Source organism: Artemia franciscana, chromosome 21 (assembly GCF_032884065.1).
Source record: "Artemia franciscana chromosome 21, ASM3288406v1, whole genome shotgun sequence".
NCBI lineage: Eukaryota > Metazoa > Arthropoda > Branchiopoda > Anostraca > Artemiidae > Artemia > Artemia franciscana.
The window spans coordinates 30,516,811-30,541,859 of record NC_088883.1 but is presented as its reverse complement, the minus strand read 5'-3'; the positions used below and the strand labels follow the sequence as shown (position 1 = coordinate 30,541,859).

Below are 25,049 nucleotides of genomic sequence, written 5' to 3'. Positions count from 1 at the left end.
AGCGGGAGGCAAGCAAATTAGTGTAACGACCTAAAGCACCTCACAAAAAAAAGAAGGGGGGGGAGGAGAAACTAGTTGGCTATTTTATTTATTTTTTCTGTGATGAAGGGGACAAAGGTTTTTTCATATCTGGAAGTAACGCAGCGAATGGGAGACAAAACTGGGATAGGCTCAGAAACAGCTCGAGGCTGTCGTAATCTGGATGGTGAGTGACGTTTGGGGAAAATACTTGCCGTCCGAGGGTTCGTTATTGCATTTTTTGAAAAACGGAGGCACAACGACGACTTCCTTCGCTCAAGGGTTTCCAAACTAGCTTTTTTTAGGAGCAGAGAGTAAGGCACCTTGCCTTCTTTGAAAATTATTCGCAAGGCTCTTTTTTGGATTGACTCAATTTTGTCTGATTCTTCACGGGAGATGCCAGGGTGCCAAACTGGACAAGCATATTCAAGATGCGGACGGACAAAAGACGTGTACAACCTTAAGGAGTGAGAAGGGGGGACGCTATATTTATTTAGGAGCTTAAGGAGGGCGATAGACGCATTAGCTTTATGGATAATATCTTTAACGTGGATATCCCACTTTAAATTTGAAGAAATTGTGACTCCAAGTAATTTAACCGAGGATGCATAAATTTCAGGAGGGATAGGATTAAGAAAACAGGGCGAGGATTTGAGGAAACAAATCGGCATTATCATGGACTTAGAAGGGTTTACGGTCATATCTAGGTCCAAAGCCTCACTTCCAATTTCATTGAGAATACTCATAGGGTCACTTAGTAAATTTCTGAAGCAACTTTCAACAATCGTTAGGTCATCAACAAATTTCCAACGGTCAGGAACTTCCTTCGCAAGGCTGTTAACCATGACTGAAAAAAGGAGGGGGCCTAGGAGAGTTCCTTGGGGTATGCCATTGTAGATAGGGAGAGGATTTGAGTAATGGTTCTGGCATTTAACCACCTGTGATCTATTGTTAAAAAGGAGGCAACCAATTTTACCAGTAAGGGATCGATATTGAACTCGCTTTCTAGTTTCTCAATTAAAATATTGTGGTTAACAAGGTCAAAGGCTTTCTGAAGGTCAATAGAAATTAAGTTTAGCCAGGAATTAGGTTTTTCGAGGATTTTCCCGATGCGGTCAATAAGAGAAACGAGGTAGTGGGAAGTAGAAGTTGATTTTAGATTTCAAAATTGTTTCAGGTCAGTAAGAGGTAGGATTTTTTCCTTTAGCAAATCTGCAAGGAATCCTTCATACAATTTTGAAAAAATAGGAGTAAGCGTAATAGGTCGAACGCCATCAAAGCCAGGCTTTCCGTTTTTCTTTTTCAAAGGGGTAATAAAACCCTGTTTCCAAATTGTTGGAATTTGCCCAGACTTAGTAATTTCGTTAAACAGGACAGACAAGGGCTTAGACAGGAAGTCACCGAAGGCTCTAATAAGAGGAAATGGGATATCCAAAGGACAAACACTTGTCTTTCTTAGTTTATTAATTCTTCTTTCAATCTCAGACGGGGAAACAGTCGGGAAAAGAGGGGATGGGGCTCCTGTTGATAATTGGATTGGCAATGCTGGAAGGCTCTGGACAATGGAAGCAAGAAATTTATTTAGACTATTTGCAGTAACATCAGGGGGCTCTGGTAAGTTGAAATTAAGCTGGTCAAGACTCCTGCCAAATAGCTTTTTAACCTCGGAATAACAGTTTTTTGGCTTATTAGTGAACAATTCTTCGATCTTATTTTTGTAGTATGATCGTGCCAATTTACGAATTTCTCTTTTAATTGATTTTCTTAATATATTGGCTTGATCGAGTTTACCATTCTTAAACAGCTTCAATTTGGTTCTAATTAGTGTTTTTATTGTTTGATTAAAAAAGGGTTTGTCACTTGAGCACCTTTTAAACCTTTTTTCTGGGAAACAAATTTGATATTTATCAATTAGCTTTTTATGAAACGTGGCTGTTTTCTCATCAAGGTTTTGTAAGCTATAAATGTCGGACCAATCTTCAGTACTCAGCCACATACCAAAAGAAAGAAGACCAGAATTTTGAAGGGGGCGGTAAGTGCTATAAGTCTTTGAGAAAGTATGCTTAAAAGTTGAGGAGGGGGACAAAATAATGGAAAGATGATAACTCCCACCTAATGGGGGCAAAGTTGAGGGAGGGGTGTAAAAATTATACATATTAGTTAAAATAACATCAAGAGAGGTATTTCCCCGAGTCGTCGGTGTTTTAACAATTTGCTTTACTTTAAGTGAAGCACAAAAGGAATCCATTTTAAGGTCGTTGGCATCGCCAACTAAAAAAAGGCCAGCATTGGGGTACTTAGAAATAACAAAATCAGCACTTGCCTGTAATTGCTGGATAAAATTACGTTTTGACTCGATATTTTGATTTGGGGAGTAATAGAAAACAGCTATTACAATAATACTAAATGGACGAGGGAGTACTTTTGGTCTAACACTTAGCCAGAGGATTTCATCATACTCGGATAAGTTAGGGACTTGAATAACCTTTGGGTAAAGGTGACTCTTAGTAAAAAACAGAACTCCGCCACATCTTTTCCCGAGTGGGTGGTCTGAAGGACGGAGTTTAATAAACTCTGAATAATTTGTCATGTGTAGGGACCCTGGGTCATGGGATTGAACTTCAGTAACAGCTATAATATCTATCAAATGTGATTCTGAAACCACCTCGAGTTCAGTAAGCTTTTCAAAATTAAGACTTTCAGCATTAGTAACTAAAAGCTTAGGAAAAACAAACCGACTGGGGAATCGCGACAGGGAAACTTGATGGGTTTGAGAATTTCCTGGGGGGTAGGGTTTTAATTTAATTTTATTATGCTTTGGAGAAGAGGGGTAAGGGAAGGATTTGCTTTGGGATTTGGATGTGGGGGACGGGCAAGGATATGGACGAAGCACGAGGACTTATTATATGACAATTATTGGACGGAAAGTCTCAGACCTGAGTCACGTTTACAGGGTAGGCACGAGGGATAAAACGAATGGGCTGGGGTTTCGTAAGGTGCTGGGAAAGGGGGGCTGGGTGGGAATAGTGATTCATGTCCGTCAAGAAATTGCTGGTTTGCGGCGGAGTAGGGAGGGTATGGGGCAGCATACTGTAAGGGGAAGGAAATATGACTTCTGTATACGGAGAGGGAGAGGAGATAACAAGGGGTAAGGGGGGAGTATGTAATCGGGAAGGGTTTATTAATTATTGATCTGAGAATGCAGGGGGATAAGAATGAAAGTCGACAGGCACCTGACCAAGGGGAGGAGGGGGTCGTGAGTGCCTTCGACGCTGCCCTAAAAAAGGTTGGGTTTTAAACCTACCCCCCGCGTCTGATGATACATAAGCAAAATTACACGACTTAAAATGCTTAATAGATTTAGCAGGATTAAGGTGGCTTCTGGGCAGCCCAGTTTTGTGGAGCCTACTACGACCTTTAATTGGCGATTCAATATGAGCTTTTGTACAGCCAAAGCACCTTCCACTTGAAAACTTTTTACAAATATCAACATGGGGGTATTTACACAGATTATTTGTACAACGGCTAAAAACAAAAAATTTACAAATGTGTAAATATTTACAATTATTAGAAATACATCTACTATCTAAGAAGTTAAAACACACATTAGGTTTATTACGCGTAAAATCATTAAGCTCATTTTTTTGAATATTTGATTGCATTGTGTAAGAATTTCCGCTTGTCAGTTCAACTGCATTGTCACTTTTCAAAGATGTGTCGTTAACACTGGATTTCAACAATAAATTATTTTCTGTTGAAGCGAGGTCAGTATGATTAGGTTGCGTAACCTTTTTAATCCCTTGAGAAAATTCTGGCGAAGGAAGTTCACTAGCCCCTGCTTGATGAACCGAAGAATTTTGGTAATGAATATTACCAAAAAGCTTCAACAATTGTGAGCTGAAAACCGACTTTTAACAATTTGATTTCTTTGTCCTTGAAGAGATTACTATTCTGGCGCTCGTAAAGATCAGACAAGCTATCATAAAGAAATTCGAGATTAATAATCCGTTTCTTGAGATTGACGATTTCTGCATCTTTTTTTAGGCAATCTTCACAGGTATGGGGCTCAAACACACTAGCCTTTTTTGCATTGCACGTGACTTCATCTTTACTGGAGCAAGAAATTTGTGGGGTAATTTGGGGTTGATGGTAGGTGGTAATTTTTGCAGAATCAATCGATCCAGGGGAACTATTTTTATCATTATTCGAAACACGAGGTATGGATGGGGAATTAACAATACCAATTGGAATGATCACTTCCAGTTGATTATCCTTGGAATTAGTTGAATTTTCTTCAATAGAAATAAGGTGAGGCTTTTTAACCTCGGGTGGTTGGATCACTTCAGGTTGGTTATCGTTGGTAATAATCTCGTCATTTACGACCATTGTTGATCGGCACTGTACGCATAACCATTTAGGGTTTTTTAGGCGACTACTTTTTGTGATGCCAGCACAAGCTGGGTGCAACCATGCATTGCACTTAGAACACTGGAATGACCCAGTTCCACATTTTCTGTAGCAATCATTACAAGGATGGGACATTCTAGGCTAAGGAACAAAAACGAGACACAGACCTTGAATTGGAAACTATATCTTCAACTGAAACCTGGTTGCCTAAGCCATGATTAGCACTGGTACTTGCTAGAGAAAAGTTCAACAAGGCTGATCTCGCGTCTTCACTTAAAAATCACAGGTGTCATTTATTAAAAAAGAGACGTCTTGACAGGCCAAGATCTAAATGAAGACTAAATGACTAGGTGTCAGGGTGCAGCTAGTATATATATATATATATATATATATATATATATATATATATATATATATATATATATATATATATATATATATATATATATATAAATAAGTTGTTTGTTTGTCTGTTGACTGACGTCATGTTTGTGTGTCGACTGATGTCATTATAAGGATTAAGCATTATGCCGTCATGACGTTGTTTGTCGACTCGCGTCGACAAAGCTCAAGGGCAATCATTAGAATAATGAGGTATAGATCTGAATCCGGATTGTTTTTTTCAAGGAAAACCGGGACACAAATGACGATCGGGTCACAGGGAATATAAATGACGACCGGGACACTCAAAGAGAAAACACTCAAAGAGAAATTACAGACTGTACACCGGGACACAAATAACGACCGGGACACAGGAAATATAAATGACGACCGAGATACAGGGGGGATATATTAATGACAACCAGGACACAGGGAATGTTCAATTAGCAATCACCATCAACAAAGCTCAAGGGCAATCATTAGAATCATGAGGAATAGATATGAATACAGATTGTTTTTCTCATTGACAACCGGGACACAAATGACGACCGGGACACAGGGAATATAAATGACAACCGGGACACTCAAAGATTAAATTACAGACCGGGACACCGGGACACAAATGATGACCGGGACAAAGTGGCACAGGGAATATAAATGACGACCTGGACACTCAAAGAGAAATTATAGACTGGGACACCGGGACACAACTGACGACCGGGACACAGAGAATATAAATGACGACTGGGACACTGGGACACAACTACAACGAGGACGCCGGGGAGCACAGGGGGGATATATAAATGACGACGGGGAAACAGGGAAAGTTTGATTAGCAATCACCATCAACAAAGCTCAAGGGCAATCATTAGAATAATGAGGTATAGATCTGAATACGGATTGTTTTTCACATAGACAATTATATGTTGCATGTTCAAGAGTCGGTAAACCTGACAATCTATTTATATGCACAGACAATAGGACAGCTAAAAATGTTGTATATTCGCAAGTTTTAAGTAGTTCAAAACATGTATATATATATATATATATATATATATATATATATATATATATATATATATATATATATATATATATATTCACAGGTGGGACACAGGGACACAAATAATGGCGCGTAACTAATATGGCACGTAGCGACTTACGCGCGGGGGGGGGGGGGGCTTGGGGAGAACCAACTAGGTGTTGGGGTAGCGCCAAGCGCCACCCCAACAGCTAGTACACTATAAATTAACTACGTGAAACTTGCGAATATACAACATTCTTCGCTGTCCCATTGTCTGTGCATATAAATAGATTGTCAGATTTACCGACTCTAGAACATGCAACATATAATTGTCCATGGTAAAAACAATCCGTATTCAGATTTTTCTCAATTGCCCTTGAGCTTTGTTGATGGTAATTGCAAATGCTAATCAAATGGGGAATTGCGATCTTTTAAATTGAAAAGGCTGATCCGTTGGAATAATGGGAAAGCGATCAATAAGAACAGTCTCACCCTCAAAAGGCCCTGTCAAGATTGTTGCCTCTATTACGTTTCCCATTGCGATTTTTTCGGTAATTTCTCTTTGAGCCGCAAGCCTGTTTTCACGTTGCTCCTGTAATTCCTCGGCACGCTTTCTTTTGGCATTATCTCTTTGAGCCGCAAGGCTGTTTTCACGTTGCTCTTGTGATTCCTCGGCACGCTTTCTTTTGTTACTTTCTCTTTTAGCCGCAAGCCTGTTTTTACGTTGCTCTTGTGATTCCTATTTTTCCCCCAAGATCGAGAGGTAGGTTTTGACAAATAATAAACCCCCTCCACCCTAAGAAAATCCTTAATTTTAGTTTTTTGACTAATTAAATAGCGAATGGCCCAATAGGGCTTTCGTTTGAATAAATCTATCTATCTACTTATTTTAACTATATAGCTAATTTGGTTGAGATTAGATGAATGAAAGAATTAAAAGAAATTTAGGCCAAGAACAGATACATAAGGTCGGAGAAGGAGACCATCCTTCTAAGACACTTCTGGTGCACTTATTCCATTCTTTTTTCTTTTATTTTTTTTTTAAATAAACTTTTTAATTTGGTGCACACCTCGAGTCACATTGGTGCCATTGGTTCAGCAGCCCCCTTTCCCAAGATTTTGCTCTTGATCTGTTGGAGATTCAGACATGAAACTGCTCGCACGATCAGTTTACGAATCAAATAAAATTATAAGATAGACTTCGTTTCATGAAAAATTAATCATATAATTTAACTTGCTTGCGAGATCTTCATCTTCAGAATGCGCTTTCTATTTTTCTTTTTTCTTTTTTGGCAGATTTTTGGCGGTGACCCTTCCCCCAAGATATTTCTGGCACCCTTAATCTGTTCTTTTTTCTTTCTTTTTATATTTTTTTTAATAGATAGGGATTAGATGAGGGATTTTTTTAATAGTCGGCTTTGAATAGATTGGAAAAGAAGGGGAGCGTACGTAGCTGTGTTGGCCTCAGGCGACTCGGGGCGTTGTTAGCAGTAGTAGTAGTTTTTTAAATAACGCTGGGAAATCCGGCACCACCTTTATGGAAAATTCTCTTCCCAAATGAAAAGATCCTCCCGTGTAACGATCCCTGATATGCTGAATCTGATGATGCTATTTTCATTCAGATTCTATGACTTTTAGGGGGTGTTTCCCCCTTTTTTCAAAAAATAAGGGAACTTTTCTCAGGCTCTTAACTTTTGATGAATAGGACTAAACGTGACAAAACTTATACATTTAAAATCGGCATAAAAATCCAATTCTTTTGATGTGTCTACTGGTATCAAAATTCCATTTTTTAGAATATTGGTCATTATTGTGCCGGGTCGCTCCTTACATACATTTCGTTATCAAGAACTGTTTGATATAGAGGGTTATTCGTTTCCACTTTTAAAAGTTTTAAAACAAGAGAATCTAATCTTGAACTAATAGAATTAAGAAAGTAATGCAATTTAAATGTCAGGGAAAAAGTCGACCAGAGCAAATGTGGCAAAACAGGAAGCAAAGAAATTTTTCAATTTTGCCATTATCTAGGCTCACATTTTACTTGATGATAAGGTTTCAAAGGCAGTATATTTGGAAATTTTTTTTAATGTGGAACCTATAATTAAGTATATGTTATAATTATATATTATGAAGTATATTACATATTATAATAACGAGCATGTTAAAAACGAGCAAGGATTCATTAAAAAAGTGTTTCTGCTCAAATTAAAGAGCATATTTGACACTTAAAATGAGAAACGGTTTTAAAGCTACTTGTGGTCTTTCCCAAATTATTGGGAAGGGGCAACTGTCCTCCTTGTTCCTCCCTACCTTCGCCTAATTCGTCTGAATCACTAATAAGTAATTTCGAATTCAGTAACGTTGTCTTCACTGGAATTCTGACATAATTAAAAACTTCTGGAATATCCTACAATTCATCTGGCCACCACATCAATAAAACCATGCGCATGACCATACTTCAGCTATCAAAATTACTAAAGAAAAATTACCGGAGTTACCGGTAGTGTTTGTCTATTATTAGAGCATACTAATCTTTGGGCTTGCTTTGCAGGTGTTTATCAGGGGGGTCTTCTTAAGCCCCCTCTTGACTATAGAATCTAAGACCCCCACCGTAAGCAGTCATCATCAGTCTTACCTAAATATGTCCCAGACTAATAGCAAGATTAATTGATAACCTAGAAATCCAATGGTCGGTAACTTTTTGCAGAAAATACTGTCTTTGTTTTTGCAGGAATACTGTCATTGGGTGGGGGGAGTTGGGGGGGGGGGGAACCTAAAATTTTGGAAAACGCCAAGAGTGGAGGGATTGGGATGAAACTTAATGGAAAATCTAAGCACAAGTTCTAGATACGTGATTGACATAACCAGAATGGATCCGCTCTCTTTGGAGGAGTTGAGGGGATGGTTAATTCGAAAAAAAAAGGAAAAAATGAGGTATTTTTAACTTACGAAGAAGTGACCGGATCTTAATAAAATTTCATATTTAGAGGAACCTCGTAACTCATATCTCTTATTTTAAATACCGACCGGATCCAGTATCATTGGGAGGGGGGAGACCAGAAATCTTAAGTCAGGGCCATAGGGGCTTGGAGGCTTGGAAACCAGAAATCTTGGAAAATACTTAGAGTAGAGAGATAGGGATGAAACTTGATGAGAAGAAGAAGCACAAGTTCTATATACCTGACTGACATAATTGGAACAGATCTGCTCTCTTTGGGGGAATGGGGAGGGGGTGTTAATTCGGAAAAATTAGAAAAATTGAGGTATTTTTAACTTAAGGACGGGTAACCAGATCTTAATGAAACTTGATATTTAGAAGGAACTCATGTTTCAGAGCTCTTATTTTAAATCCTGACAAGATCTGGTTACATTGGGGGAGTTGGAGGGGGAAACAAGAAATCTTGGAAAACATTTAGAGTGGAGGGATCGGGATGAAACTTGGTGGGTAGAATAAGCAAATATCGTAGATACGCGATTGACGTGACCGAACTGGATTCGCTCTCTTTGGGGAGTTAGGGGAGTCCAGTGCTTTGGCGAGTTTGGTGCTTCTGGTTGTGCTAGAACGATGTAAATTGGTAGGCGTGTCAGGAACCTGCACAAATTGATTTAATAGTCGTTTCCCCCGATGCGACCACCTGGGGAGGGGGGGTTGAAAGGACAAGAAACATTAGAAAAAATCAGGTATTTTGAACTTGCGAGTGGGTGATCGGATCGTAATGAATTTTGATAATTAGAAGGACCTTGTGTCCCACAAGGGATGAAAATTGGTAGGCGTGTCAGGGACCTGCACAAATTGACTTTATTCGCTTTTATAACAAAACTATGTGTATAGCTTAAAATTCTTTGAATTATTGGTCAATTTCTTGCTTAGAAACAAGCAAAAAAAGTGTAAGATTTCACAGCATAATGTTATATCTGGTAAACGACGCTTAGTCTGAAATCCCGCTGTCAAAAAATTAACACCAAAAGCGAATAAATATTTATTGAAATATTAAAATCGATACTATATTACTAACACCATGCATTAAACAATACTTCAATGAATTCGGTGTACCAAAATTTGCCAAGCATTCTATGTTCGTTTCTCATCAAAGATAATTTATGCTCAATTTTTATATGCATAAATGTTGGCAATTAGCATAAAAAAACCACATTCAGTGTTTACAAAGTTCGAACTCAAGATACTAAAAAGCTCATTTTTAAATCATCAAGATAAACCAGGCAACTTATTTCATGACTTTTTGACAGTAACATTTTCTATACTGCTAATTTCATCTTCACCGAAATAGTAATCTATGAATTTTCAGACTCTTCTCTATTTTTGCTTAATATCTAAGTATAAGGTGTCTGAAATAGTTATGGTGTTGTTACCAAACAGTTTGTGGTAACGAACTGTAGTAGTAAGGAGCGACCTGGCTCAATAGTAACCAGAACTCTAAAAAACAGAAATTCGATACCAAGAGTTTCATAAAAAAAATCGCATTTTAAGACCGATTTTACATATATAAGTTTCAACAAGTTTAGTCCAGCCCATCAAAAGTTAGGAGCCTGAGAAAATTTGCCCTATTTTACAAAAAAGGGGAAACACCCCCTAAAAGTCCTAGAATCTTAAGGAAAACCACACCATCAGATTCAGCGCATCAGAGAACCCTACTGTACAGGTTCCAAGCTCCTATCTACAAAAATGTGGAATTGTGTATTTTTTGCCAGAAGACAAATCACGGGTACGTGTTTATTTTTTTTTTTTTTTTTTTTCTTTTTCTTTTTCCCAGGGATAATTGTATCGACCCAGTGGTCCCAGAATTTTGCAAGAGGGCTCATTCGAATGGAAATGAAAAGTTCTAGTGCCCTTTTTAAGTGACCAAAAAAAATGGAGGGCACCTAGGCCCCCTCCCACGCTCATTTGTTTTCCCAAAGTCGTCGGATAAAAATTTCGAGATAGCCATTTTATTCAGCATAGTCGAAAAACTTTATAGCTATGTCTTTGGGGACGACTTACTCCCCCACAGTCCCCATGGGAGGGGCTGCAAGTTAGAAACTTTGACCAGTGTTTGCATATAGTAATGATTATTATGAAGTGTACAGACGTTTTCAGGGGGATTTTTTGGTTGTTAGGAGGGGTAGGGAAGAGGGGGTTATGTGGGGGACACTTCCCATGGAGGAATTTGTCATGGGGGAAGAAGACTTGCATGAAGGGGGCGCAACAATTTCTAGAAATATTAAAAAAAACAATGAAAAAATAAATATGAAAAAGTTTTTTTCATCTGAAAGTAAGGAGTAGCATTAAAACTTAAGAGAATATAAGGGATTCACCTCCTCCTAATACCCCACTCTTTACGCTAAAGTATTTTTGTAATTTCAACTATTTATTCTACGGCCTTTGTGATTCAAGGGATAAAATTTAAGCTTTAGTGGAAAGAGCAAGGTATTGACGAGTGGGCGAACCCTCTACATAATACGTAATAAAACGTACGAATATAGAAGTTTGTTACGTAAGCTAAATCGTCAGTTATGTATATCTTTTACTAATGAAAACGTTCGTAAAAAAATAAAAGTTCTAGTTGCCTTTTTAAGTGCCCAAAAATTGGAGGGCAACTGGGCCTCATCCCCCCTCCTTTTTTCTAAAAATCATTCGATCAAAACTATGGGAGGCTGTTGAGGAGGGAACAGCCCCTTTCATGTCCGGGGTAATTTCTGCTCGTTTTTAATGTCGCTCCTTACTTTCAGTTAAAAACTTGTTTTTTTATTTATTTGAATACTTAATATAAGGGGAAGAATCAGGCCAAAATACATATTTCTCCTGTAGCTAGCAATATCTTCACACTCTATTTATCAAAATTACATGCTTGCAATCACTTTATAACATAATATTTATATTCAAAGAGACCGACATAAAGTTTGGCAAATGTGGTAACCATCTAAATGCGGGAAACATAGACAACTATGCGTAAAAAGGGCCTTTGGGTCCAAATATTCAAAATCTAACAATTCTTCCCATAAAGATTTCAAAATTCAACCATCCCATTTAAAATATAACCCTCCAATCCCCCCCCCAAAAAAAAAAAAATTCCTGCGTATGTTGTAGAGTGTAGGGATTATCTGCCCCGTAGTAGACACACACCGACTTCAGTAATTTAACGAACTTAGTTACCGTCTTCATTGTTCTAAACGATTTATAATCCTCCAGTGTCCAGGGCACAACCACGCACCTGAACCTTTTAAAAGTTTACAGGAGAGCGAAAATAAGGTTTCTAAAGGTGTTGACAACGCTGGTTTTCGGAGAACTTTCAAATGCAGATTTTTGGGGAGGGGGTGAATTTACTTTTGCGCTGGGGAGTAAGTAAAATATTTTTCCCTGATCCTCAGATAAAGGATTCGGGATCCCTTGTCTGAGAGGACGCGGGTTCGAATCCCAATGTACCCAATTCTTCAGTTTGGGACGGGGGTCAGTGGCGTGACTCTGTAAGCTTAGCCAGAGTCGACCCAGCTCTAAATGGGTACCTGGAGAAATCTGGGGAAGGTAAACAGGAAGGGTGTGCGAAAGCACAGGATGGCTGGCCCCCAACCCCCCATTGCACTTCCTGGCTGAAGGGCCAAGAAAGGGAGATCAGCACCGCCGGTACGGACTGTAAAGTCTAATGCCGTATCCTTTTTTTTTTTTGCTGTTTTTAGAGCCTGTAGTTTTCAGTGTTCCCCGGTACTCGAGAATATTTACACTGACCATTCTACATTCTCGTCATGAACAAAATTGTCGCCCAGATTTTACCAAGATTGAAGGAAAAAGAAGGTCGAAATAGGTGAACCTTAAAATATTGCTGCCCTCTTTAAATTACGAGGAATATCTTTAAACAAAACTCTAAACAAAACTATTTTAGATAATGCTTATTTTAAAGAATCCGATCAGCCTATCTTGCTTTGTTACAGCTTTCAACAAGAATTAAATTTTTCGTTTGATAGCCGGATGTTGCATCGACTGGTGGAAAAACTGTATGTATTGGGCGAACAATCGCGTCGGTTCTGTTCCAAATGAGTGTCAAATATTTTTTTTAATTGGTCGGCAAAATATAAAAATTCTAAAGAATCTTTTGTTTTTCGAAAAATTTTCAAGGAAAACTCCACTAATTTCACTTTCAATAATGCATACAATTCGTAATTCATATATCGACGTGGCTTGGTCACTTTTGCTTTAGGCCCGTTCACAATGAGACTTCACTAATTGAAACGTTCACGATGAGATTTAGCTTGCGCTAATTTCATCAAATCAGATTTTTCTATAATTTTCAGATTGGGTCAAATTAGCACTAGCTAAATTTCGGTATTAGAAAAGTATCATTGTAAATGGACCTTTAATAACATTTACCGTCTGAATTTAGTTTTAACGGTTTTAGTCGAATCAGACTTGGCTTTGATAGTAAAGGACCCTGACAGCTGACTGCTTAGAGCTTCTATGAGCGAGAAACAAAAATTGAGATAGACCTTTTGGAACTAGGAGGGCAAAACAATTCTTAGGCTGCTTCATAACAGAACATAAGAGTGCATTTTAGGCTACTAAATGAGAAGTTCTTACCTTCTAACCACCTCATCTTTTGGAATCGACCGACCCTCGCATTTTATTTTCTCATGACCAATGCCATGTCTTGCGAAGTTCTGCGAAGTAAGTAAATATTTACTTATTTCAGTTAAATTTGAACATCAATTAAAGAATTAATTAATAATTAAAGATTAGTCCTGATTAAACTCAAACGTGAAATTTTGTTACAAATAATTCAAACATTAAAATAATTTATTACAAATGATTCAACATTAAACTTCACACAGTGCGAAGTACTCGCATCCACAATACAAAAACAAATCGGCTCCACAATCCGAGAAAGATGGAATTAATTTATTAGAACAAAAATGAGCAAAGAAATATACCAAAAATATTTAGCTACTCAGCTCAAGTGAATCTGTGTGAGTAAATAAATCAATTAATCCCTTTATCCCAATTACCGGCTGCGAGTAATTTGGAGGGACAGTTCTCGACGTTTCATGGTAAATGAATCCAATTTATGGTTATTTTTGGATGGCATGGACCAAGAAGCATGAAGGGGATGGTGCTCTTCCTACACAGCCTTAGCCAGTTCTTGAGTGACAGGTTGGTGTTTAGATTGCATGGCTAAAGAAGCATGATGGGGATGGTGCTCTTATTGCTCAACCTTAGCAATTTGTTAGGTGGTAGTGGTTTTTGGGTGGCATGGTCAAAGAAGTACGATAGGGATGGTGCTCTTTTTGCCGACCTTAGCAAGTCCTGTTCTGAACACAGCTGAACGACGAACAGTTTATATTTGATAGTCTTATAAAGGATGGATGTAGCAATAGTGTAAACTGGTTATTTTTAAGTATATTTAAGGAGTTGAAAAAAAAATTATGAATAAAGGGATTCCATAGAATGTAATTGGAAATAGACTCTCAGTAGATGCGACCAGTGTTTATTAGGGTAACTTATGCTGCCCTTCAGCAACTTGCGAGTTGAGGATCAAACAGCTGATCTAGGATGGTAAAAGACATTAATACCTAGTTGTGATGTCCGGTATAAGATTCACAGTTTTTCTAGGATGGTTCGATGATATCTCACATTTGCCGCCACATCAGCTCCAAATTTAGTAGTAAATACACGAACATTTGCTTTTGAGTTAAGGAAGGACTTGCCCTAATCTTGAAACGATAATTCCAATGACGATGCCAGCAACTTTTCTATCAGCTAAACTTTATGACAAGGGGAAGACCACTTTCAGAAATCACGCACACCAGATAAGGTATGCCAACCACGATAGAATTGCGTCAAGCGTGGCGGAAACTGCACCAAACGTAGCGTAACCTCTGCCAAGCGTGGTGGGAACTGTAGTGCCACGAAAATATGTGGCACACATTGCATTCTGAGACACACACCAGGTGACAAAAAGTGGGCAACTCCAGGCTTTATCAAACAGTTCGTGGCAACGAACTGTAGCTAGGAGCGACCTGGCTCAATAGTAACCAAAACTCTAAGAAATGGAATTTTGATACCAATAGCTACATCAAAAGAATCGCATTTTAATGCTGATTCTAAATATATAAATTTCATCAAGTTTAGTCTTACGCACCAAAAGTTACGAGCCTGAGAAAATTTGAGTTATTTTAGAAAATAGGGAGAAACACCCCCTAAAAGTCATAGAATTTTAACAAAAATTACACCATCGGATTCAGCGTATCAGAAAACCCTACTGTAGAAGTTTCAAGCTCCTATCTACAAAAATATGGAATTTGTATTTTTGCCAGAAGGCAGATCACGGATGCGTGTTTTATTGTTTTTTTTTTTTTTTTTTTTTTTTCAGGGGTAATCGTATCGACCCAGTTATCCTAGAATTTTGCAAGAGGGCTCATTCTAACGGAAATGAAAAGTTCTAGTGCCCTTTGTAAGTGACCAAAAAAATTGGAGGGTACCTAGGCCCCCTCCAACGCTAATCATTTTCCCAAAGTCAATGGATCAAAATTCTGAGTGAGCCATTTTATTCAGCGTAGTCGAAAAACCTTATAACTATGTCTTTGGGGACGACTTACTCCCCCACAGTCCCCGTGGGAGGGGCTACAAGTTACAAACTTAGACCAGGGCTTACATGTAGTAATGGTTATTGGAAAGTGTACATGCGTTTTCAGGAAGATTTTTTGGTTGTGGGGAGGGTTTGAGAAGAGGGGGATATGCTGGGAGAACATTCCATCGAGGAATTTGTCATGGGGGAAGAAAATTTCAATGAAAAGTCGTGGGATTTTCTAGCATTACTATAAAAAAAAAACAATGAAAAAAGAAACATGAAAAAGTTTTTTTTTCAGCTGGAAGTAAGGAGCAGCATTAAAACTTAAAACGAACAGAAATTATTACCCATATGAGGGGCTCACCTCCTCCTAGTACCTCGCTTTTTACGCTAAAGTATTTTTAATAATTTCAACTATTTATTCTACGGCTTTTGTGATTCAGGGGTCATTCTTAATGAATTGGGACAAAATTTAAGCTTTAGTGTAAAGAGAGAGGTACTGACGAGGGGGCGAACCCCCTCATATATTTAATGAAAACATGAGAATACAAAAGTTCTTTACGAAAGCTAATTTATAAGTTACGGACACTTTTACTGATAAAAAAAATTAAAAATTAATTTTTCGTAAAAAATTAAAAGTTCTAGTTGCCTTTTTAATTAACCAAAAAATCGGAGGGCAACTAGGCTTCCTCCCCCGCTCTTTTTTCTCCAAATCATTCGATCAAAAATATGAGAAAGCCATTTAGCGAAAAAAAATAAATATGCAAATTTCGTTTCAATTATTCCTCTGCGGAGAGGCAAAATCAAAATATGCATTGATTCAAAAACGTTCAGAAATTAAATAAAAAAAAACATGTTTTTTTAACTGAAAGTAAGGAGCGACATTAAAACTTAAAACGAACAAAAATTATTTCGTATATAAAAGGGGCTGCTTCTTCATCAACGCCCCGCTCTTAACGCTAAAGTTTTTTACTGTTTTAAAAAGAAGAGTTAAGGGAGAGTCAAACTTTAGCGTAAAGAGCGGGGCGTTGATGAGGAAAAGATCTTAATGAAATTTGATATTTAGAAGGATCTTGTGTCTCAGATGCTTCATTTTCAATTTGAATTGGACCAGGGGACATGGGGGGTTGAAGGGGGAATCAGAAGTCTTGGAAAACACTTTGAGTGAAGAGATCAGGATGAAACTTGATGGGAAGAATAAAGGTGGCAAGCATACACGCAAACAATATAAATAAATCCAAACCAACTGGAGCAAGAATAATTAAATTAACTGAATTAACAAAAAAAAAAATAGTTTTATGAAATTACAGATAGGGGTGGTGGCATTAAAATGGATAGAAGATGTTCATTCCCTCTCCCGCTTTAATCTGTGAATAGCCATCTCTGGATCGATGAAAGCTTATTGCACGTAAAAAGAACTCTGACTTAACCCCTCACATCACCAAAGTCATGGTTCCTTCACGCTTTGCTGTAGAATACTTTTCTTATAATGATTGTGAGATAATTTGCTTATAATGATTTTTATGATTTCATGGATATCTTTGATAAGCTAGTGTGAAAGGAGTTTAAGCATGAAAACCTATACTTAATAACTTTGCATAGAAACTTATATGCGTATTGTTGATACCGTTTCACATGTCACTTCCTTTGTCCGTTTTCTTTTTACCTCTTACTGGACCTGTTATAAAACTGTAGGAGATTATCCTATCTTTCTACTTATCATTCGAGCTCTTATTGCAAATGCTACTGACAGCTTTTTTTGCCAACCTATTTGAATTTTTGTGAACTGCTTGATTTACAGATTATTTACTGTTGATAAGCGCCATAGGTGGTTCTGGTATCTGAATTTGTTTTATGGGTATTATAACCATGCGAAACATGGTGTCACGGGTAGGCTATGCTCAGCTATTCACTTTCCAAGATTCATTAAAAAAAATTTCCTTAAAATGTGACTAGGGGGCCTCAAAATGTGACTGGGGAGGAGAGGCCAGAGGAAAATGCAAAATATTTTATCTTCGCTCCACCTGACAGTTTTACACTTTAGGCCGCCGACTCGGGGGATCGATTTAAAATTTCGGGGTGAATTAAGAGGACAAGTGGACATCAGATTTTTACTTGGTGAGAGGGGGAAGAGACAAAACAAAAAATCTATATATATATATATATATATATATATATATATATATATATATATATATATATATATACTAGCTGTTGGGGTGGCGCTTCACGCCACCCCAACACCTAGTTGGTGGGGCACTTCGCGCCCCCCCAAGCCCCCCCGCGCGCGTAAGTCGTTACGCGCCATATTAGTTACGCGCCATTGTAGTTGTGTCCCTGTGTCCCACCTGTGAATATAGATAGATTTATATATGTGTTTCAAACTACGTAAAAATTGCGAATATACAACATTTTTGGCTTTCCCACTACTGGGAGCTTTCCGTTTCCAATTGCCAGCAATTGATCTGAAAATGTTTGACCAGAGTCATCGTTTTGCAATCGGACACGCATATTTGTAGTTAATTTTAATATTTTTACGTGTGCCCATAAATTAGAATTTTTCAGGCAAGCATTCATTTCGTCTGCAGGAGTTAAACTACGTAAAAATTGCGAATATACAACATTCTTGGCTTTCCCATTGTCTGTGCATATACAAAGCCGTATGTACTAATAATGACGTCATATGCAAACGCTCTTTTTACAAACAAACAAACATGCATACTTAACCGCTTCATTTGGTTCCAAAACTGTGTCGATTGACTTGTAAAGGACTGCCTGGTCTCGAATCTTGGTCAAAACAATATTGTTGATTTCGTGGACGTCTATATTTTTGGGTGCGAGAATCGCTCTTTCACTTAGCCATTTATTATTTTTATAATTTTTTAGAATATTCGGAAATACTTTTTCAATCAATTCATTTTTGGACGTCACTAAATTACAGAAATCAGCAGGTAGTTGTATACGTCCTGAAATTGAGTATCGTATCATAAATGTCTTTTTGTTCCGACGTTAACTTGGAAATGTTATTTTGTACATACGACAATAGATCACTCGTACTGTAACTTTGTTCACGATCCAATTCTACACATGTCGAAACAGCGGCGATACGGTTAGGTGAAGGCATTCCCAAATCCTGAAGAGGTTTGTTTGCCATACGTACGCACAAATCTTCTATAATAACTAAAGTGTAGTTATAAATTTCTGATGTAAAATCAAAAGTCATATCTGACGTCTCTAACTGTTTTCGATGGAGTATATCTTCGGACATTTTTGACTTATATTTTTCCCATAACTCTGTAGGAGCTGATGGAGAGCAAGTTGTTAAAATGATGCCAAACAATGCACGAATTTGACTTGGGGTTGACGTTTCGCACGCGTCATTGATGCAGTTATCCCAGTGTTGGTCATTCTCCAATAAATTCAGAGCTTGGCATGCACTACGGTAAGTGTCATGTATAGTACCGTTTACAGTTCTCAAATACTCAAAGGATGTCGGACCGGGTACATTCACCAAAAGCAGGCGTAGAAAGAAGCATTCATGTTGATTGGGGTGACCGGTGTAGAGTCTTCCTATCGTGGTATCTTTGAAGATGGTAGGTTGGCCTTCGACTGACTTACCCTGTTTTCGACGTTCAAATACTTTATTTTTAGTATTCCACGTGTAATACGAAGGCACTTCAGTATACAGCAGTTTTTTTGCAAAAGAATCATTTTTGCAAAGCGAAAAAAAAGCTGTTAATTTTGTATCCGGTGGATTCAGGGCTCTTTGTTGCACGTTGGTTTCCGAGAAATAAACACGTTGACCATTCTGTAAATGTACCGCTAAGTGAACAACAGCTGAACTACGTTCATGTATCGGAAATGAAAGAATTCGCCAAACAGCTTCATTACTGCTTATGTATCTTCCAGCCTGATATTGTACGATTTCGTCGAAATCTTTGATTTTGGGCTGCAAGCCAAAAACTGCCATGTCACTGCCTTTGTTGACGTATTTACATATGTATTTGATTGCCTTTACGGAGTTACAGTATTCAACTTTTATGTGTGCATTAAATGTTTTTGATAATAATGGGGAATATGGAACAACCCACTGGCTATCTACTTCGATGGTGGTACCGTTGCCATTGTTGGTTCTTCAGTCATTTTACAATTAGAAATTTCTCTTTCAATGGTCTTCTTACAATTAAAAATTTGTCTTTGAACGATATTCTTAAATACCTGTGTCCTGGTCGTCATTTATATTCCCTCTGTCCCGGTCGTCATTTGTGTCCCGGTATCCCAGTCTGTAATTTCTCTTTGAGTGTCCCGGTCGTTATTTATATTCCCTCTGTCCCGGTCGTCATTTGTGTCCCGGTCTGTAATTTCTCTTTGAGTGTTTTTTTTTTTAGTATTTTTTAGTTTTTTACATTTTTTCTTTTTTCAGTTTTCTTTTTCTTCTTTATTTTTCAGGTTCACTATGAAATACATATCGCCGAACCTTTGTTTTTTTAACTAAAATCTGGTAGGCATTGATGACCTTATCCAAGTCAAAATCCCAAACCCAATCATCATCGCTATCATTTTCAGTTTTGATATGTTTTGACTCTCGCTGTCCAGGTGGATCTTCATCTAATTGCGCGGTTTTGCGTTCTTCAGCCTCAAGCCTGTTTCCTTGCTGTTCTTTTGATTCCTCGGCACGCTTTCTTTTCTGACTTTCTCTATCAGCAGCAAGTTTTTTGGCATAGACTCTTTGAGCATCTTCATCGGCTTTTGCCATGGTAAGTTCATCAGTCATTGTAAACTTAAACATTAATAGATTTCTACGTGAACATATGTCTTAAATATCTTGAATGACGTCACCGTCAAAGCAAAAATGACGACAACTAATTTCATGACGTCAGTGGACACAGAAACATGACGTCACCTGATCCACAGACAGACAGACAGACAACTTATTTATATATATATATATATATATATATATATATATATATATATATATATATATATATATATATATATATATATATATATATATATATATAAATATATATATATATATATATATATATATATATATATATATATATATATATATATATATATATATAGGACCGAAAGTCTAAAACCTTTAATTGAAAAATTTAAATTGTTAATTAAAATAGTAATATATGTTCTTATTTGACTTCAATTCAATTCGTTTTATATTTTACTATGGTTCTTTACCTTTCTTAGAGAAACTTTCCTTGTGGAATTTTTTTAATGAATCTTGGAAAATAAATAGCAGAGCATAGCCTACCCGTGACACCACGTTTTGCATGGTTATAATACCCATAAACAAATTCAGATACCAGTACCACCTATGGCACTTATCAACAGTAAATAATCTGAAAATCAAGCAGTTCACAAGAATTCAAAAAAAAAAGGTTGGCAAAAAAAACTGTCACTAACACTTGCAAAAAGAGCTCGAATGTTAAGTAGAAAGATAGGATAATCTCCTACAGTTTTATAAAAGGTCCAGTAAGAGGTAAAAAGAAAACGGACCAAGGAAGCGACATGTGAAACGGCATCTACACTACGTACATAAGTTTCTATGCAAAGTAGTTCTATGAAAAGGTTCGTTATATTAAGTATAGCCTTTCACGCTTAAACTCCTTTCACACTAGCTTAACACAGATATCCATGAAGTCATAAAAATCATAATAAGCAAACTATCTCACAATCAATAAGCAAATACGCAAACTACTCAAACTAAACAATACGCAAACTATTCTACAGCGAAGCGTGAAGGAACCATAGCCCAACAGCCGATTATAACTTACAAGTCTTACCACTACATGTCTTACCACTGTAACCAAATCGGTTTAACCATCAAATACACCGGAAACAAATAATAGGTACACCAACTAGCACAGTTGGAAACCCCTCATTACTGAAGTTGACTGCAGCATAACAGCAGATTATTACTTACAAGTCCCCTACATGTCTTACCACTGGAACCAAATTGGTTTTACCATCAAATATACTGGAAACAAATAATAGATACACCCACTAGCAAAAGTTGCAAACCCCTCATCACCTAAGTTGATTATTACCTAACACCCAACTGTTGCTTACAAGTCCTCTATATGCCTCACAATTTGTGTCGGCCTAGATTTTGTTACCTGATTTCATTACCTTACTACTGAAGTTGTCAACCCTTTTACACTTTCAAACTGGTATGCCTCATTAAGGAATTTTTGTATCAAAAAATGGATGTCATATGGTTTGATCAACTCATCAAGAGCTATCGATTGCCGTCGATAAAAAATTCAATCTGTCTTAGTTCAAAAGTTTATTTTTTTGCCGTAGGCCAACTTTCTAACGTCAACACTTAGAAAGGAGCAAAGGATAAGCTCCAATTTCTTTAGCAATGACAGAACTTTTAAAGTTTAAGAGGTACATCTGATACCATTTCTCTACCGCAATCTCAAGTCCGAAAAACCGAATGATAAACTCAGCTGAAATCACGAACAGAAATGGATAGAAACAATAGATGGCAGCAATTTCGGACCCGTGAGAAAATGCCACATTTTGCTTCTGTAAATTTTTCTATTTATCACTCAAAGAGGATATATTGGCTGTGGGGCCGGGTAACTGCCGCATATATTTAATACTTATAGATTTTAGTCCATCTTCAATTTGAAAGTGGTGCCTGCCTGCTTGCCTGCTAGAACAGAGCTTTCCACTCGAAAGCAAAAACATGCTTTGGTGAAACAAAAGCTTGGCTGCACAACTTCATCAATAATTCTATGTTTTGAAGCTGAATAATGAGCACTCAGCTCTTTGCTTGCACTGTCCTCCAATTTTTCAGGAATTCTCCAAATTTCTTCAAAGAAAATCAGATTCTCCGACATCTTCCCTATATCTTTCCGAACGTTAATATTTGGGGGGATTTTGGAGAACCCAATTTCATTTTCTGGGAAATTTGAGAAACCGTGAAAAATTCAGGGAAAGTGGAACACTGACCGATCTATAAAGTACTGACTACTGACCAATCTGTATAGTGCACAGTATATTTGAAGGAAGTATTTAAAGTAGTAGATATCAAAATGAAAACTTTTTTTTGAAAAAGTTTTATATGACTAATTTCTTTTGTTGTTAGATTAGGCACTTTTCGCGTTGAATTCTGTTTTTTGTGTGTGTTTGTAATTCGTACTGTTGTTAATTTCCTTGCTTTTTTGTTATTTATTTATATTTTTGTGTGTATATGGCCCATGGGTTTTTGAAATACACTTATCTATCTATCTATCTATCTATCTATCACTAAAAATTGAGTTCCTATTTAATCCCTTGTTTCTTAAAACGTATATGTTTATGCAAAGTTTCCGCTGAATCAGTTTAAAGATTTGTGTTTTTATTGTCCTTGGTACTGTTAACAACTAGCGTTAGGGACAAATTTTTGGTTCCAACCGGTCCAGGTTTCTCCGTCTCCCATGAAGTAAATAGTTCACTGTAAATACAATCAGTGACTCGGAAAACCCATTTGGTGAATTTGTCTCACCCAGCCAGTGTTTCGACTATGGGGATTTCCCCCTAAAATGGGGATTATTTAAGTCCTTTAGGGGCGAGAGTTTTTTTTAGGGATTTGGGGATTTTCTAGGGATTTTTTCTCTCCCATGGACTTTTAGGGAATTTTTGAGGTTTTTTTTTAATTTGTTCATCATCATCATCTTCTTGATCAGAGAAGCAGGATAATTCGATTTAGGATCTGTTTCCTTGCGAATTGAACTTGGAATCACATAGAAGAACTTCTTCAGTTGCTTAAAAAATTTTAACACCACACAGATTTTGAGATGTACAGGAGTCCTAAGTAACAACTAGCAACAAAGAACTGTTTGAAACAGTTCCATGCTGATGTGGACTTCAAACAATGATTTCAGCTTGGACTGTTCTCGATTAATGAAGTCATATGGTTTGTCACTTTTAGGTTGTTTTTTTCATAAGATTATTTGGTAGATAGCATGTCATTTTTTACAGGTCAGATAAATAAAGTTACAATACATTTTGATAGTTTTATAGGGTACGTAGTTGTTCTTACTGTAGTAAATTTTTTGGACAAGTATTGCATGTACGATTCTTTGTCTCTACAGTACTTGTATGATGTTTACGATTTTTGTGTAAGATCAAAAAAACTAGAACTCGAACTTGTAGCCAGCTTTATAAGTACTGACGTGAATAATAGAGGTAGGCTATAACTATTCGAACACCTCTCTTACCGTTTTATTACCCTAGTTTTTAACAGACAAACAAACTGAAAGCCATTTTTTAAAAATAGTGGCACATGTAGGAATAAATGGATTGTGTGTTTTTAGCAAGCCTACGTACCCAGGGGAAAATCATGAACCTTCATACTATATACTATATATGTAAACTTTTTGTTGTTCATTTTTTTTTACTTACAAATAAAGGAAACATACCACTCGATGTCTTTTTTTATGTTCTTTACAGATGTTACATAAAAAAAACTAGTTCTTTTAACTGAATGTAAGAAGCGATATTAAAACTTAAAACGAACAGAAATTACTCCGTATATGAAATGGGTTGTCCCCTCCGCAATCCCTCGCTCTTTACGCTGAAGCTTTTAATTGTTTTAAAACACAGAATTGTGGCAAAGAGACAAACTTTAGCGTAAAGAGCGAGGGATTGTGGAGGGGACAACCCATTTCATATACGGAGTAATTTCTGTTCGTTTTAAGTTTTAATGTCGCTCCTTACTTTCAGTTAAAAAAATTGTCTTTTTTTATGTAATTTCTGAACGTTTTTGAATTAATGCAAGTTTGATTTCGGCTCTCTACACATAAATTATTAAAATGAAATTTGCATATTAATTCCTTTTTTGGCTAAATGGCTTTCTCTTAGTTTTGATCAGATGATTTTGAGAAATAAAGGGTGGGGAAGGAGGCCTAGTTGCCCTGCAATTTTTCGGTTATAAAGGCAACTATAAATTTGAATTTTTAACGAATGTTTTTATTAGTAAAAAATAAACGCAACTTAAGAATTAACTTACGTAGCAAACTTTAATTTTCTTAAATTTTTATTATGTATATGAGGGGGTTTGTACCCTCATTAATACCTCGCTCTTTACACTAAATCGTAAGTTTTGCCCCAATTCTTAAGAATGACCCATGAATCAGAAAGGCCGTAGAATAAATAGTTGAAATTGCTAAAAATACTATAGCATAAAGAGCGAGGTATTTATCTCCTCCTAAATACCTCGCTCTTTATGCTAAAGTATTTTTAGAACCCCTCATATGCGCAATAATCTCTGTTCGTTTTAAGTTTCAATACTACTCCTTACTTTCAATTGAAAAAAAAACTTGTCCATGTTTATTTTTTCATTGTTTTTTTTTATAGTAGTTTTAAAAAATCCTGCGCCCTTTTCATTGAATTTCTGTTCCCCCATGACATATTTCTCCAAGGAGAGATCCTCCCACATAGCCCCCTCCCCTAAACCCCACCCCCAAAACCAAAAAAAAAATCCCCTTGAAAACGTCTGTACACTTCCCAATAACCATTATTATATGTCTGGTCAAAGTTTGTAACTTACAGCCCCTCCCCCAACGACTGAGGAGGAGTAATTCATTCCCAAAGACATAGTTATTATGGTTTTTGACTATCCAGAACAAAATGGGTATCTCAAAATT

At 37.0% G+C, this 25,049-nt stretch overlaps 3 protein-coding genes across 8 annotated transcripts in view; 1 reads left to right on the top strand and 2 right to left on the bottom strand.

The window, feature by feature from the left end:
• LOC136040871 (uncharacterized) overlaps positions 1 to 25,049 on the bottom strand; it is a 685,992-nt gene that overhangs the window by 448,806 nt on the left and 212,137 nt on the right. The gene's annotated exons all lie outside the window — the stretch shown is intronic.
• Positions 1 to 25,049, top strand: part of LOC136040869 (frizzled-5-like) — a 445,049-nt gene that overhangs the window by 210,043 nt on the left and 209,957 nt on the right. The gene's annotated exons all lie outside the window — the stretch shown is intronic.
• Positions 1 to 25,049, bottom strand: part of LOC136040853 (RNA/RNP complex-1-interacting phosphatase-like) — a 120,091-nt gene that overhangs the window by 64,268 nt on the left and 30,774 nt on the right. For all 4 annotated transcript variants that reach the window (XM_065725227.1, XM_065725226.1, XM_065725225.1 and 1 more), the window contains exon 4: positions 13,398 to 13,477. In XM_065725227.1, the coding sequence (XP_065581299.1) occupies positions 13,398 to 13,477 (80 nt within the window). The remainder of the gene's footprint in view (positions 1 to 13,397; positions 13,478 to 25,049) is intronic.